Source organism: Talpa europaea, assembly GCF_964194135.1.
Source record: "Talpa europaea genome assembly, chromosome: 11".
In the NCBI taxonomy this organism is placed as follows: Eukaryota; Metazoa; Chordata; class Mammalia; order Eulipotyphla; family Talpidae; genus Talpa; species Talpa europaea.
In genome coordinates this window covers 35,372,121-35,387,880 of record NC_140078.1, presented here as the reverse complement: position 1 = coordinate 35,387,880, position 15,760 = coordinate 35,372,121, and the positions used below count along the sequence as shown (strand labels likewise).

Genomic DNA, 15,760 nt, shown 5'->3' with positions numbered 1-15,760 from the left:
AGGGTCAGACATGAAGTCACAGACCCACAACCAATGCCAATCCCTGAATCATTATTTTAGTTACAGAAGGAACCCTGCTAGGTCAGTCACCTAACCAGTGAGCTGATTTCTGACTGATGACACTGAGACCCAGCTAGGGGCAGTGACTATGACAGATGGGGTTACCACTCCCCAACCTCCCACACCTTTCCTCCATGCTCTTTGCCTGAGGCTCTGCTGTTCTTCCCACAAGAGTAGAGAGTCTGATACTGGGCTCTGCTGATGGAATATGGGTAGGATGACAGCATATCACTTCCAAGCGAGGGCTCGGAGGTATGTTGTGTATCCACTCACCCTCTTGCTTGCTAATGATGCCCCATGAGAAAAGAATGCTCCAGGTAGGCACTAGTTGAAGGAAAATGAGCAAACACATGGAGTAGACATGAACCTCACCTGCTGCTTGAATCAAATGTAACCACGCTGTAGCTGGAGGCAGTGCTGCTTCACTAGTTTCTGATAAAACTAGTCAAATCACTGTTAACCTGAAGATGACAGCATGAGAATAAAAGCTTGTGCCTCCAAACCACCAAGTTCTGGGGTAGCTTGTTATATAGCTGATTGCAGCAATAGCTGATGGATACACCTGCTGGATTACAACCTCAACTCATAGTCCCCTCTGAGTGCATTTCTCTTTCTCTGAAGAGCACCACAGTGCCACGGGGTCCTCAGGACACTCACCATCCACACCATCATATAGGAGAAAGCTGCAATCCATAGCGTGGAGGAGGCAAATGTCACCATAAACCATTTCTCCCAGCGGGGCTTGTTGCAGTTGGGTACAGTGAAGTATAAGACAAAACTCAGTGGCCAGGTGAATGCCCATTTCACTGTTTCCAGTTTGCCAGCTGAGAAAATAAAAAAGGTAAAAAAAATTCCAGTTAGCTTTATTTCTCTGCTTCACCAGCCCTCATGCTGCATTCCCCAGACCTTTACGCCCTAATTGTTGGCCTGTGTAATAAATCTTACCATAATGCTCTTTTCCTAAATGATTCAAATGACTTTTCACCACGAACAAAACCTGACATACAAAACCAAGCCGAATAAAAAATTACCCACCGCCCACCTGCTAGTCAGGACTCCAAAATGACAGGATGAGTCACTTCTGAGTAACGCAGGGCTGGGGTGGCTTGGCAAACGGGGTCAGTAGGAGAGGATGAGGAAGAGCTTCAGACACAAATGGATGGGGGCGGGGGCAGTGTGTGGGGTGGGGAGCTCGAAAGACCACTAGTCTGCCTCTGCTCTGTTCTCCCCAAGTGATCACAGCGCCATCTAGTGGAATTGTTAAGCATTTGTCAGCCTGCTCACTGAAATCTGAAAGTAGTCAAAACACTCCTTGGTTGTTCGCCTCCCAGGCTGATACGGATTTGCAAACTGATCATTGTGTTCTGGTCCTGTTTCTACCTGATATCATGGAAAAGATGATGGTTTTGTCACTGATTGCGTGATCTTTTATCTCTGTACTGTCTAAATACTGAGTATCAAGGACACCCATAAATTTAATTTTGGGGGGATACACACACACATACATACACACACACACATAAAAAACTCCCTGTGCCATTTTCCAGTCTAGCCCCTGCCCACACCCCACCACCACAGATTAGTTTTCCCTGTTCTTCGACTTCAAGTAAGTAAAATCATACAGTGTGCTTTTGTGACTTTTTCTATTCAACATAGGTTTCTTGAGATTCATTCATGTGTCATTGCTAATATACTCCTTTTAAAATCTGCATAGTGTTCCACTCTATGACTATAGTCATGTACTGTTGAAGGATGTTGTGGTCAACTTCAGACTGCCCTTACGGCAGTGGTCCCAGTAAGCTATACCATATAGCCTAGTGTTGTAGCCTGTGCAATGTAGGTTTGTGTAATTGTACTCAACGATGTTTGCACAAAGATGAAATTCCCTAATGGCACATTTCTCAGAATGTATCCCCTTTGTTAAGTGATGTCTGACTGTACATGATTTGTTGATCTATATTCCTATGGATGGGAATTTAGGTTATTGCCAGTTGTCAAGTATAACAACTAAAGTGACTATGAGCATTCTTGGACAAGCCCTTCTGTGGGCATTCTCTTCTCTTGGGTGAAGAGCCAGAAATACAATCACTGAGACATAAGGTGAGTACTTACTTGAATTTATAAGAAATGACCAAGCATTTTTATAAAACGACTGTCCCATTTTATATTCCCACTAGAACTAAGCAGACATTTTAACTTACTTTTTGAATGGTGATGAATACAGTGTTTAACAAAATTTATTTCATAATTCTATACCAGTCTCTAATACTTTTCCTATTGGCTGCAATGCATCTTGTTAGATTCAAGATTTGGGGATGGTAAAGTGAATGATGAGAAGAGAATCTGCATTGGCTTGGATTATTAAACAAGAAGACTGTGAGGTTTTTTTGTGTGTAAGGGTTTTAAATACTGTAGAATCCACAACATGGACCGAAGTTTGGATCCTGAATACATGGTGGAATTGTGCATGTTCCTAAATCCTGCATGTGCTGATAAATAGTTTATCTCTCTGATAAATAGTTTCTCTCTCTCTGGGGCTTTCAAGATCTCTTCCCAGGCCTTCCAGTCTTCCTGATGCCTTCACACAGAGAGAGCTGGGGTCAGGATTAAAATACACAGCCAACCAATGTTACAAAGAAATAGGGGCCTCCCTGGTGGCGCAGCGGTTGAGCGCTGGGTTGCGAAGCTGCCTACAGCATATGCAGCACCAGTTCGATCCCCATGGTGCACAGCCCGCTGCTCCCCTCAGCAGTGTACTTCGTCACTCAACCTGTTCTGCTCTCCGCTCTGGCTCTGGTGAATTCTCCCACCCTCCCATGCTTCTGACTGTATCCAGAGCTTGTATAAATAAATAAATAAATAAATAAATCTTTTTTTTTTTTTTTTTAAAGAAAGAAACACATGAATGGAAAGAGAAATGACTTCCATTTGACTCTTTCTCATCCTTCAGGAAATAGAGAAGAAAAATGAAGTCAGGATTCTGACTCCAAGATCTTAGAAAATGATATGGATCAGGGAAGCTGGCAACAGTGGGTAGGTTTTGAGTTCTTGCCCTAAGATGTTTTCAAAAATTCTGACTTGACATTGTGAGGGTATTCTATCTAGCACACAGTTCTCACAATCCTTCAAAATGATAGAGATGTTTTAAGTCAGAGCTCTATTATAACAAGAACAAAGCAGAGATTCAGTGAGAGTCACCCTGGATACCTTTAAATATAACAAAGATAACTTCTTGAGCAAACCAAGTGAGACAAAAGTGTGCCTTTTAAATGCTTTTGAGGAGCAGGAGAAGTGAGATAAGAATTGTCTATAAGTGGATAAGTCTAAATTTCCATTTTTGAATAATGGGAAAAGTTTCTTTTTTCCCCCTTTGAATATAGAGCATATGCATTTTTCATTTGCTTTATTGCTATTTAGAGCACAGAGGACAACCTGGGAATAGGTTTATTTATTCCTTAACAAGTATTTATTGAGCGCCCACGTTGCTCCTCTGTGTCAGGAGCTGCTCCAGGTGCTGAGGACAAAGCAGAGAATTAAGAAAATAAAACTCCCTGTGCACAGACCTGGTCCATCAGCGATGCTGTGGTCACAAAAGCTAGCCAGCAGCTGGGAGATGAAGGAGGCAAGTGAATGGGGGATGCCGAGCCTAGAGCATTCAGCTCCCAGCCTCTGAGTGTGATTTGGCTCTGAAAAGCCAAGGGCTGTTCCTGTTACATTCCCTATTAAGCATCTTAGAAAGCTTAATTCTACTGGAGAGAGAAAAAGTCATCTCTCAGTCAGTATTTTCTACCTAGAACTAAATGTATAAATTTGTTCTAATTTGTTCTAATTATATAGACAGCAAAACTGCACACTGTTTTAAAAGAGAAAATACAGAAAAAAATCAAACATAATTCTACCTATGACAAACATATTTTGGTGTATTCTTCTCAATCTTTTTCCTATGGAAATGTGTTTACCTATATACATATAAATGTTTTTCTTAATAGCCAGTCAACAGTAACACTCTTCACTCAATAGGTAAGAATATATATATAATTTATTTCTATGTATGTGTATGCACACACATGTGCTATGCACACATATACATGTATTTCATCTATTCATATATGCACACACATATACAGGTATGTTGATATCTGTGCATATACTAAAGACATGCAGCACAATATGTTAAGTATGCAGGTGTACAGTGCATATATAAACATGTTATATTACACATCATATTAATTATACATGGCACACCAGGCACATATGCATGTATATATGTGTGTAAGTGTATATAGGCAGTCCACTTACATCGATGCATATGGATGTGCACATAATGCATAGACAAAATATGTGCATACATACACATGTCATCTATATGTCTATATTTACTGTGCTCACTTCGTATTTGCTAATTTTACTCACTATACTCAAATTCTGGAGAGAAGCCAGCAGTTGTGCGGCAGAAGCACAGCAGCTGATGCACTTGCAGGAGACCATGCTCTCACCATGTGGAGGGATTTCTTTCAGGCTAAAGGAACTTATTGGAGAGGAGCCAAACTTGGGGAGCAGGGTGCTCCTCCAGCGCCCTCTCCTGCCCGGGGTGCCCCTGCCTGCTCAATGCTGTGCTGCAGGAGGCCCACTGGCCTGGGGAGGACCTGGCGAACACTCAGCTCCCAGCCTCAAGTGGAAGTTTCTCAGCAACTAATGGCAGGTACAGAGGGCCATTCAGATGAGCCCATTCTCAGTGGCAGAAACTGTCTCTGAATTAGGTTTCTATGCATCACAGAATAACTATAAGGATCACCAGTCTGAGTCCAGGTTTTGAGCCCCTCGTCATCCCAGATGTGGCCCAAGAACCAGCAGCAGCATCGGTGTAACCAGGGTGCTTATTAGGAATGCAGAATCTCAGGCCCCACCCCAAGCCTCCTGAATTGGAACCTCATTATGTCAAGGAAGCCCAAGAGAGAAGGGCTGGTAAGGACAAACTCGAGATTCCACCTCCGGTCTCGGCAGCTCAAGGCCCTGGAAGGAAGCAGGGATCCAAGGGCGGCAGGACTACGATAGGCATCAATTCTCCTCTGGTGTCCGTGCTTCCAAAGGATGCAGGGGGCCGAGGTGGGGTTCCCAAGCACCCACCCACAGCCACATCTCCTCATGTATGAGAAATAAGACTATGTGGCTGGAAGTCCCGGGGCCTACGCATCTGTAACCTAATCAAAGAGATAGGGTTTCAAAGATAACTTGAAACCTCACTGTGAGGTTGGGAGTTTATCTTATAAAGGAGAAAATTTGGAACAAGTCACCTAAAAGGGCCCTTTTGTTCTATTAAGTAGTGAGGTTTAGATATGGGAGTCAGATATTGTCTGCTGGGGTACCGGGGGGTTTCTACTCAGGGACTCCCCAGTCTCCAGGCAGCCAACACAGCACCTCGCTACTTACAGATGCTTCAACTGCCCCCGCTGCTTCTTTATCAGGGAAAGAATTTTGCAAAATGAGCTTGATTATGGGATGTCAATGAAAGCAGGGACTGGGGTGGGTAGCGTGCTAGGCCTGGGCCCCAAGATTCTGCTCCCTGGTTCTCAGAACCTGTTAAGAGGGTGATCAACAGTACGAGATCAGGCTATGCTGCATCCTAGAGCTGACCCAGTGGGAGTATGTGCAGGCACCTGATCTGATCACAGAAGTTCATGAAGCAGAGAGGCTGGAGGTGTGAGAGGGACCTGGCCCACTGCAGCTGGCCTGGATGAGGGGCCACATGATAAGGAATGAGGGTGGTCTCTAGGAACAGTGGGTAGACCCTTACCAACAGCTGTCAAGGAAATCAGATCTAAGCCACAAACTGGAGCAAACAAGCTGAATTCTGTCAGCAACCTGAACTTGCTTGGGAGGGACAACATTTCCGCCCACAATGGGATTATAGCCTTGTGAGCCTCTGGAAATGCAGCCCGGCCACGCCAGACCTTAGCCTACAGACCTGGAGCTAGTCAACAGGTATTGTTTTAAGTCTCTAAGATTGTGGTAATCCGTTAAGTAGCAATAGAAAACACACTCAAATGTCTGCAAGAGAGGGATGAGTGTCTTTGATCATTTAATCCTTAACATGTTTTTGTCTTGGAAGATAGAGAAAAAGGCTCCTAAGAAATATGGCCAAAGGGGCCTCTCTGGTGGCGCAAGGGGTAAAGACACAACCTATGAAGCTGTCCGCAGCCTCTGAAGCATGAGTTCGAACCCCTGACAGGCCAGGGAGCAACTCGCATGGTGCAGCAGACCTCTCCTGACTCGCCTGCTGCTTCCCTCAGTAGTGTACTTCGGTCAATCTGCCTGTTCTGTTCCCCACTCCTTCTCTGGTGAATCCTCTCACCCGCCCCAATACCTCTGGCCTGTACCCCAGCTCTTGTATGCATAAATTAAAAAATCTTAAAAAAAAAGAAATATGGCTAAAGGCAGCTAAATGGATAAACAGCTGATATACCCTTTTCTTTTTTTTTAATTTATTTTATGCATGCAAGAACTGGGGTATAGGCCAGAGGTGTTGGGGGTGAGAGGATTCACCAGAGACAGAGTGGGGAACAGAACAGGCAGACTGACTGAAATGCACTGCTGAGGGGAGCAGCGAGCGAGACAGGAGAGGTCTGCTGTGCCATGTGGGTAGCTCCCTGGCTGGGGATCGAACTCATGCTGCAGTACTGCAGATAGCTTCATAGGTTGCATCTAACCCCTTGCGCCACCAGGGAGGCCCTGGTATACCCTTTTCTACCAAGACAACTGCTCAACAAGGAATTATTTGATGTAGGCTGGGTGTGTTGGGAGTATGGGTTATGGGAATGTGGGTGGATATTTTGGTAAATCCTTGAGGAGGCTGAGGTCTCTGGAGCCAGAGAGGGCTTAGAAGCAGTTCTGGTCTGAGTTTTACTTGCTGCTGCTGGACACAAAAAATGGGGTACAGAAAGGCCTGTGCCCAGAAATAACACAGGACCCTAACATTTCACACCCACCTCCCATCAGTAAATGGCTTTTCAAGTGTCTCCAACAATACTTCTTCAGACTTTATAACACTCCTATAAATTCAAATACCCTGGCAAAGCTGCACATATTAATTAAGTTTTATACACTTGACAGTGAATGTGAACTGAGTCAGTGCATTCTTTCCTGAACAGCCACCCACTTCTGGAATGTCTAATAAATAGAAAACTCTGGATTCAATTTCACCTGTTCCACTCTTGGTGGAGGTGGGGGGGGGAGGACAAGGTGACTGGAAAGGCCAAGTATCTCTGCTGAAGTAAGGGAAGAAGGACACCCCCCTGGGATTCTGAAAGCTTTTACAAGCCTGGTCCTTCCTCTTGCAGGTAGCAGGGAGATTTCCTGGGCCAGCCCCACAGTGTAAGAGTTACCTGGGTTCAGGGTGCTTTTGCCCAGATCTAAAACAATTTAGTGTCTGCCTGGAGCTAGCAGGAAGGATCTGAATGGGGAAAAAGGGCCAGAAGCAAGAAGAACAAGGACCAGCGGGGGAGGTGCTATGTCCCCAGGGCTGGCTTTAGCAGCACAGGTCCCCTGGCTGGGTGAAGGTGGGTGAAGAACCTCTTGTCTTAGGCACTAAGTTGCCTTCCAACAAGGGTCACGTGCATTTTGTCTCTAGTATTCACTGCAGAACAACTAAGAGAAGGTCCCCACAAAAGGCCAGCAAACTGTACATATAGTCAGAGAGTCCACATTTCAACCAATGATCGCATGTCACCATTTTGGTCATCTCTGACCCTCTACACCAGATTTTTGCCCACTGGAAATTAATATAAATTCCTTCATGTTCAGATAGAGATATTTCTTCAAATTGAATGGCAAAAAGACCATCAAAGTTAAGGGCATCTTCTCAGTGACCTCAAAATAGCTCCCACCCCCAGACCAGACATAGGACCTCTTACAGGGGGGGTCAAATGGTGTGTATGGTCCTTCATCATCATCCTCATCTTCTTCCTCTTCGTCATTCTCGTTGTTCTCATTGTCCTCATTCTCTGTCTCATTTCCAGCCTCAGCAGCAACATCGTCCCTTCGGGTGCCATTTACACCTCTATCAGGGGCACTGCTGGGCCCTGTCCCATTCTCTACGGTGTGTTTAATTGGGATTTTTATGGCCACTTCAGATTCTCCATTGGCATAAGCCCTGCTATTGATCAGTCTTTGTCTCTGGGAAGAGAAAGGCACAGTTTTATTACCATATCAGAGAGACTGCAAATCCTTACACCCAAAGTACCAGTTATTGGGGGTCTCTCCTAGACAGCTAGTTAATAAGAAGGTGGTTCCAGGACACTAGCAGTCAAGTCCTTAAAGTTATAACCAACTCAGTCAACCTCCTTCCAGGAGCCAAGATGTATATTTTATGACCCAATGGAAACTTCAAATCCCTCTAGAGGAAACTCTTAAATCTTGGATCACCCTTCTTTTCTATCAATATTCTTAATTCCTCGTGCACTGTGGTGCTAATTTTCTTTTTCAGATTGTAGGAATCCCTTGATCTATATGTGAGAGAGACACACACAGAAAAAGTGTTTGGACTAGTGTAGCAATAAGGCTGCCACTTCAGAGAAATAAATATATAGGAAAAATTCAAGTCAGAGATTCAATTACTTTAAACCAAGATAACCATGATTTAGCAACTACTACTGTACAAACTCACACTAGAGGGATTTGTTCAAACTGAAGATGAAAAGAAGGGGATGGGAGAGCTTTTCTATATGACTGGGAATCCAGACCATGTCTCTACACATGTGGATGGGAAAGCAAGGATTAGGGTATACAGTGGCCCAGTGAACAAAGATGCTGGGCCATGGTGGAGGGAGAGTATTGTGCTCGAGGTAGAGTTAGCATTTCTGCTTTCAGACCAGGAACTTTCTTCATTTCCCAAAATTTCCCAAGCCTGTACAGTGGAGGAAGGGCTGTATTTCCCACGTACCTCATTGATTAACATGCGACTGGCCATGGAGAGTCGGGTCTTGGGGGGAAAGTGGCTCGTGATCATGATTCGAAGGCCAGCCTCAGAGAAAGAAAGCTGGTGTGGGTAGGCTGACAGTAGCTCGTCTACCATGATCACTGATGCTTTGCGGTGAAAATTGGCTAGGGAAATTAGAAACATGACATGAAACATAATATTGAGTTAAGAGCAGGAAAAAGGTATTCAGTTTTCCTTTCTCTTCCTTCCTCTTTCCCTTTTGTCCGTCTACCTACACTTCGATCCTTCCTTCAACCCATCCATCTTCTTCTCCATCATTCTATCTATTCATTCTCCCATCTCTATTCCTATCTCCCATTCTCCCATCAAGGAAGAGTACTTCCTTTCTCCTTTCTTGTTTTCTCTGTAGATCCCTGTTTTCTCCCTCCCTCCCCCTGCTTTTCCCTTTCTTCCTTCCTTCCATCCATGCAGGGGAGGTTATAGTGAGCAAAATTTTGAGAGGAATCAAAATTTGCTTTCCATGGCACTCACTATTAGCTCTTTTGGAATGACTTAAAACTATGTAAGCATCTTCATTTTATGCTGAGAATGGGTGACAACATAAAAGAATTTCTTCCTGTCCTCAAAGGATCCTTTCCCCATCACTCAGATTGGAAAGATCTCAGTAACTTTTAGGAATCTTTTATACCCTTCAAATGTCAACACAAGTAGCAGAACTGACCCTTGTGTCATATGGAGGACATGGTGGTCCAATGTACAAGGGGTAGGCGTGGGAACTGCCCACTTTACAGAGCCCAAATCCAGAGGAGGACTAGGGCACATCTGCGTAATGATTTGCTGGCAGTCCTGGGAAAAAAGGTTGCACCCAGGCCCAAACACCTCTCCATTAATGTACATTATGAGCACATAGCTCATGGCGACCTGGCCACAATCCCTCTTGGTACACACTCCTGTTTTCCCAGGCACCAAACCATGAAATGCTCTTTAGAAACACTGACTAATTTTAGGTAGTTTTCTTTGCTTCCCTAAGAGGGTTCCTTTTATGGTTATAAACTAACCAGAGGAGGAGAAACTAAATGAAATCCTTATGTGGGAAGGCTCTCAATACATATACTCTTAAATCTTTCTGTTAAGCATGCTTGTAATTACCCAGAAAAGAGTATCAAATAATTGGTCTTCAAAATATAATAATTACCCATAGATTTCAAAATCTTACACATATATGAAAGTAACCTACAGATTTTCTGATTGCTTTTGTGTTTTTCCTGCAAAGCAAACCATATGGGACCAAGATGCAATAAACACACACATTTCAAGGGGAAAATAAAAAAGAAAAAACAATTAGATGAAAAATAAAACACACTCTAGGCAAAAGTAAACGATAATTTCTTAATTCTAAGAAAGAATATTATTTATTAGAGAACACTGTATTATACCCTCTACTAAATCAACTGCTTAATAAGAATCTATTGGGTATTGAGGTTACCTTGGGGAATAAAAGGGGTAATTTTCCCTCTAACTTTTCAGCTTGGAAACAGAGGTAATGCACCCTGAAAGTGAATTTGGATATAGTAATATACTGATTACTGTCATTAATGGAATAGTGTGCTAAATGTCGTTAAGTAACTAGTTTCATGGTCACAGGCGAATTGTGACAGTACCAACACCTAAAACCCACAATCCTCAATCCTTTACCATCCTGTTCTAACTTCCCTGTCTTCACCCCCAGCAGATGTTTTGCCAGAGAAATTCTATGCCCTATGATATTGCCCAAGGGAGGGAGAAAGACACCTGAAAACTTCTCTCCCTCAGTCTCCTCTCTTGGGGCAGCAGCCTCCTCTTGGGTCTGGTGTGGCTGACAGATTTCCTGGCACTTCCTTCGAACACAGTGTCTGGTGGTTACCTTTCTTGAGAAGCACCACGGTGGCGTCACAGTTGCTGCTGTCGTCAATCTCCGTGTTGTTGGCCAAGCCGTTGACCATGTTTCCAGCACCTTTTGTCCTCCTTTCGAAGCACTGATGTATGCAAGCATTATATCTGAACAAAGTCACAAAGAGTCCATCAGCATGTGTTTCTAACTCCCACCTCCGTTCCTAACTCCCACCAAGTTCCTGCAGCCTCCTCAATCTGCACTGACTCTGGGAGACTCCAGGCCTCCTGTTACTGTTACTATTCTGTCACCTGTGCTGATACGACACCGTCCCCTTTCCCACGGTGTCACATCCATGCTGCTGCTCAGTGCTGCTGTCACGGTCTGCACGTGACAGGCAGCTGCAGTCTAGGTCTCCTCCGTCCTTGGTTTCCTGAGGTCACAGACTGGGATCCTATGAACCTCCCTTACTGTTGTGTTATAATGCCAGGTCCAACGGGCTCTTGGCTTTATGAAAAATTTCTGGGCTGTGATTCTCCATAACAACTATGAAACGTGGTGTTGTGTGGCCTACACGTGTGTTAGGAGGGAATTTTATTTAAGATCCTAGGATGTTTCTGGTGGGTAAATGATCCAGTACTTTTATGTTTCATGTTAGAAGACACCCATAGAGGAATCCCAGAAGACTCAGGGGCAAAGATAGCCAGGCAGAGTTTCTGGAGCACTGTAGGCCACTGCTGCTCCCTCTCCTTGGCTCCAGTGCAAAAAACCAAAGGTCTCAGTGGCTTCCTGGCCATCAGCCCATTGATCACCAGTGTGATCTCTGACTCCCCCACAGGAATGGCAGCCAGTCTGGCAAGGAGACTCTAAATTACCAACTGGTAGGTCACTCAGACTGTTCCTGCAGACAGGAAGCTCTCTGGAGGCACCCACCCCACCTGGATCCTGAGCTTGTCCTTCAGTCACTGTGGCTCTGGGTGGGTGGGCCTAGGGTCATGACAGTCATCAGAGTATAGACAGGACTCTGTGGCCAGGACTTCTCTTTCCAAGTTCTTTGTGTACTCCCCAGGAGCGGGTGGTTCTTTCTATACTGCTGGAAAGAGGACAGAGTCCAAAGTCACAGTGGTGGCTGTGAACAGGGGAGGGCCAATCCTGGCCCATGAGGGGGTGTAGGAGGTGCAGATGAAATTAGAGCATCATTATTTTGTAGCGCTAATGAAATAAGGGAGCCATTATTGGAGCATCAGCTGCTGCCAACATCAAGAGAGACAGGTTGACATGGATGTGCCTACCGCTGGCAGAGCTCGCTGTCACCTGGGGCATAGTTTAACTGAGATCAGAGCACTGATTAACATATATAAAACACAAGGACCAAAGGAACAGGCTACACTGCATTATGGGATGGAAGCAAGGATGTCCAAACCATGTGAAACTGCTGAGCAAACAATCCAGCTCAGTTGAAGTATAAATTGCAAGGGGGATAAAAAACACCAACAGATGGAGAATTTGTATATTAAAAGAGAAACAAAAGCTGCCAATTGTAACGAGTGAAATTTATTTGGATTCTGATTGAAACAATATTTATGACATTAAAAAGAAAACTGCAAAAAAAATGGCATTTGTGAGATCATGGAAAATGTGAACATTGACTGGATATTGAATTATATTACATAATTAACATTAATTTTGGGTGCAATAATCATGATGCGGTTGTATTAAAATGATTTAAGAGACCTGTATTCAAATTTTTATAGATGAATTTTATATGATGCCTGGGATTTGCAGTGATATGGAGGGAGGAAAATGGAAAGGGGTGTGGATGGAGCAGCTGTGGGTTGATGGTTGTTGGGGCTGGTGATAGGCATGTGAAGTTTGTGAAAGGATTCTGTTACTTTTTTTTTTTTAAAAGATTTATTTTTATTTATACAAGCACTGGGTACAGTCAGAAGCGCGGGAGGGTGAGAGAATTCACCAGAGCCAGGGTGGGGAACAGAACAAGCAGACTGACGAAATACACTGCTGAGGGGAGCAGCGGGCAAGTCAGGAGAGGTCTGCTGCACCATGTGGGACCCTCGCCTGCAGCCGGGGATCGAACCAGCGTTGCAGAGGCTGTGGGCAGCTTCGCAGCCCAGCGCTCAACCACTTAGCCACCAGGGGAGGCCCAGGATTCTGTTACTTTTATACATATAGTCAACATTCTTCTTCTTTTTTTTTTTTTTAATAGAGGCATGTTTTATTTATTTATTTATTTGTTTGTTTGTTTTGTTTATACATGCACTGGGTACAGTCAGAAGCGCAGGAGGGTGGGAGAATTCACCAGAGCCAGAGCGGGGAGCAGAGCAGGCAGAAGGACCGAGGTACACTGCTGAGGGGAGCAGCGGGCGGCAGGAGAGGTCTGCGCGCCATGTGGGACCCTCCTCAGGTGGCTGGGGAGCAGCTGGGGATCGAACCGGCGCCGCAGAGGCCGCGGGCAGCTTCGCAACCCAGCGCTCAACCGCTGCGCCACCGGGGAGGCCCCCAGTCAACATTCTTCTTAATGAAAAGGTCTTCCCACTTTCTAGGTTCAACAAGAATGACTTGCCCTGCTGCTAGAGCTCTGGGAGAGAGGCAATATCTCTTGACACCTTGACTTAGAATTCATTTTCTCCATTGAAAAGTGGTTTGCATGATGACTTGCTTTTAAAACACAACTGTGTTATGCATTTAATTGAATTTGGCTAACAGGATAATAATTCTATGATGATATAATAAGAAATTTCTTAAACAACAGACACTGGTTAATAAGTTAACTGTGCTGTCACATTCCATCCTTACAAAACCCCTTTGAGGCAGGAAATAATATTAACCTTGTTTATGGAAGAGGAACCTGAGGGCCTCCCTGGTGGCCCAGGGGGTAAGTCTCAGTGCTATCACGTCTACCATCTGAGTTCGATCCCTGGCCAGGGAGCTAACACACATATGGTGCAGCAGACCTCTCCTGTCTTACCTGCTTGGCCTGTTCTGCTCCCCACTCTGTCTCTGGTGAATCCTTTCACCTCACTCTGGCCTATTCTTTTATGCAAAAATAAAAAGGCCAAGCTCCTTTAAGGTGTCTACCTATCTGGACAAACCAAAATTACCTTTTGTCCTTCAGATCAGATAGAATGTTTAAAGTCATCTGAAAGCCATTTTTAAAGTGACTTTGTTTAAAATCACTTTAAATCTACCCAGGAGGGGGCTGATGATTCTAATATATGCTGTTTTTAACTGCTGTTATCCTGTTTTATATTTTTAATTGAATGTTTTAAATTTTGTGCTTACACCCTGAAGCTCTTTTATTGTAAAGCATGCAATTTTATAAATCAAATTTTATAAAACCCAATGATTAAAGTCTCTGATTGCGGAGCGGATGGCTAGAGAGCAGAGATTTCAATTTAGAACTTAGGACCAGAATTTATGCAGAAAATTCCATGAGCACAGTAGCTTTCGTTATCTGTTTTATTTGTATCCTGCTGTTTGAACAGCTGGAAGGTTGGTAAAACTGAGGCATCAGCAGAAACACACCTCATTAGCTTTCACATTTGGCATGGGTTGGGTAGAGAGAAAATGTTCACTGTGTTACCTTAGTGTCCAAAGGCTCTGCCAGCAACTCATGGGCTTTATGACAGCCTGGCATAGGGGTGTGGGGTCACAGAATGTGTGTGAGCAAAATTCCTCAACCCCCCTGCCTTTAGACAGGATCTGATTTTGAAGACCTCCTTATTCTGTGAATACCCTAATGAATTCAGTATGAAACATCCTGTCCTCTAAATTCAGATTCAAAATCTGACTTAGGCATAAAGCAGTCAGTCAGTTGTTCTGGGATAATGGAACAATCCACTTTTTCAAAAGGAAAGATGAGGACTCTTTGGGAACTCAAATTTGGAACCTCAAAAAATCAGAAAAAGGTGAAGTAATCAAATAAAAAAATACAGAAGAAAGGTGTGAATGGTTAAGTTCTCCCTACCAGTTTCTTAACAGTTTTATTATTTGAGATATAAAAAAAGCAAGATGGCTGCTCCCATCATTTAGCCTTTTCTTTTGGAGTCTAGAAACATTGGAAAGCCTTCAGGTCGACTCCAGTTTTCAAGGAAACCCATCTATTGGCTGGTGAGCCTTTCATAGCTCCAGGAAACTCTAGAAATGTCCTCATGGAGTAACAAGACCAGAAACTGGGTCCACATTTGATGCTGTGCAGCTCCTGAGGTGCAGGTGGGTGCCATTTTGAGTGGGTGGAGGCAGATAGTGTCTAGTCGCCCCAGACATCAGTCAAGCTAGTGCCAACCTTCACCGTCAGTGTGACATCTGCCAACAGCCACACTGATTTCTCCCAACAAGACTCTCAGACACTGGTGGGTAGAATTATTTTTTGTCAGGCTTCCAAGGTAAGGAAAACTTGACATGCCAATTTCATGCTGCTACCTGATATGTCCAAACTGGCAATTTCTAAGAGTGCTCCACTTTCTTGCTCCTGAGAGAAGCAGTGACTTCTGTGGCCACATATGCTGAAGGAAGGATGAGCTAATTTAGAGTAAGAGAAACAGCTCTCGAAGGGGCAGGCAGCTGCAGCACCGAATGTCTCTGCATTATTTATAAGCGCCTCATCTCAATGGTACTTGGCAAAAAGATGAAACCAGCAGGTTTACGACTATGGGGCTTGCATGTTACCTCAGAGCATGGGAAACATCAGCAGTAGAACTCCTGATAAAACAGTGAGCGGCCCAGACTCCAGGGGGAAAAGGAACATAGGATGTGGTGGCAGTGCATCCACAAATTCTTTGCTCCTCCTCCTTTCAAAAGGTGAAGTAGGGCCTCCCTGGTGGGCTAGGGGTTAAGTTTCAGTGCTATCACGGCTATGGCCTGAGTTCGATCCCCTC

General features: G+C 44.3%; 1 protein-coding gene across 1 annotated transcript in view; it reads right to left on the bottom strand.

The window, feature by feature from the left end:
- Positions 1–15,760, bottom strand: part of SLC24A3 (solute carrier family 24 member 3) — a gene marked incomplete at its 3' end in the record, with an annotated part of 433,413 nt that overhangs the window by 27,934 nt on the left and 389,719 nt on the right. The window contains exons 9-12 of the mRNA XM_084247026.1: positions 10,899–11,032; positions 8,999–9,159; positions 7,971–8,232; positions 718–884 (exon numbers count right to left, since the gene is read on the bottom strand). Coding sequence (XP_084103152.1) covers positions 718–884; positions 7,971–8,232; positions 8,999–9,159; positions 10,899–11,032 — 724 coding nt within the window. The remainder of the gene's footprint in view (positions 1–717; positions 885–7,970; positions 8,233–8,998; positions 9,160–10,898; positions 11,033–15,760) is intronic.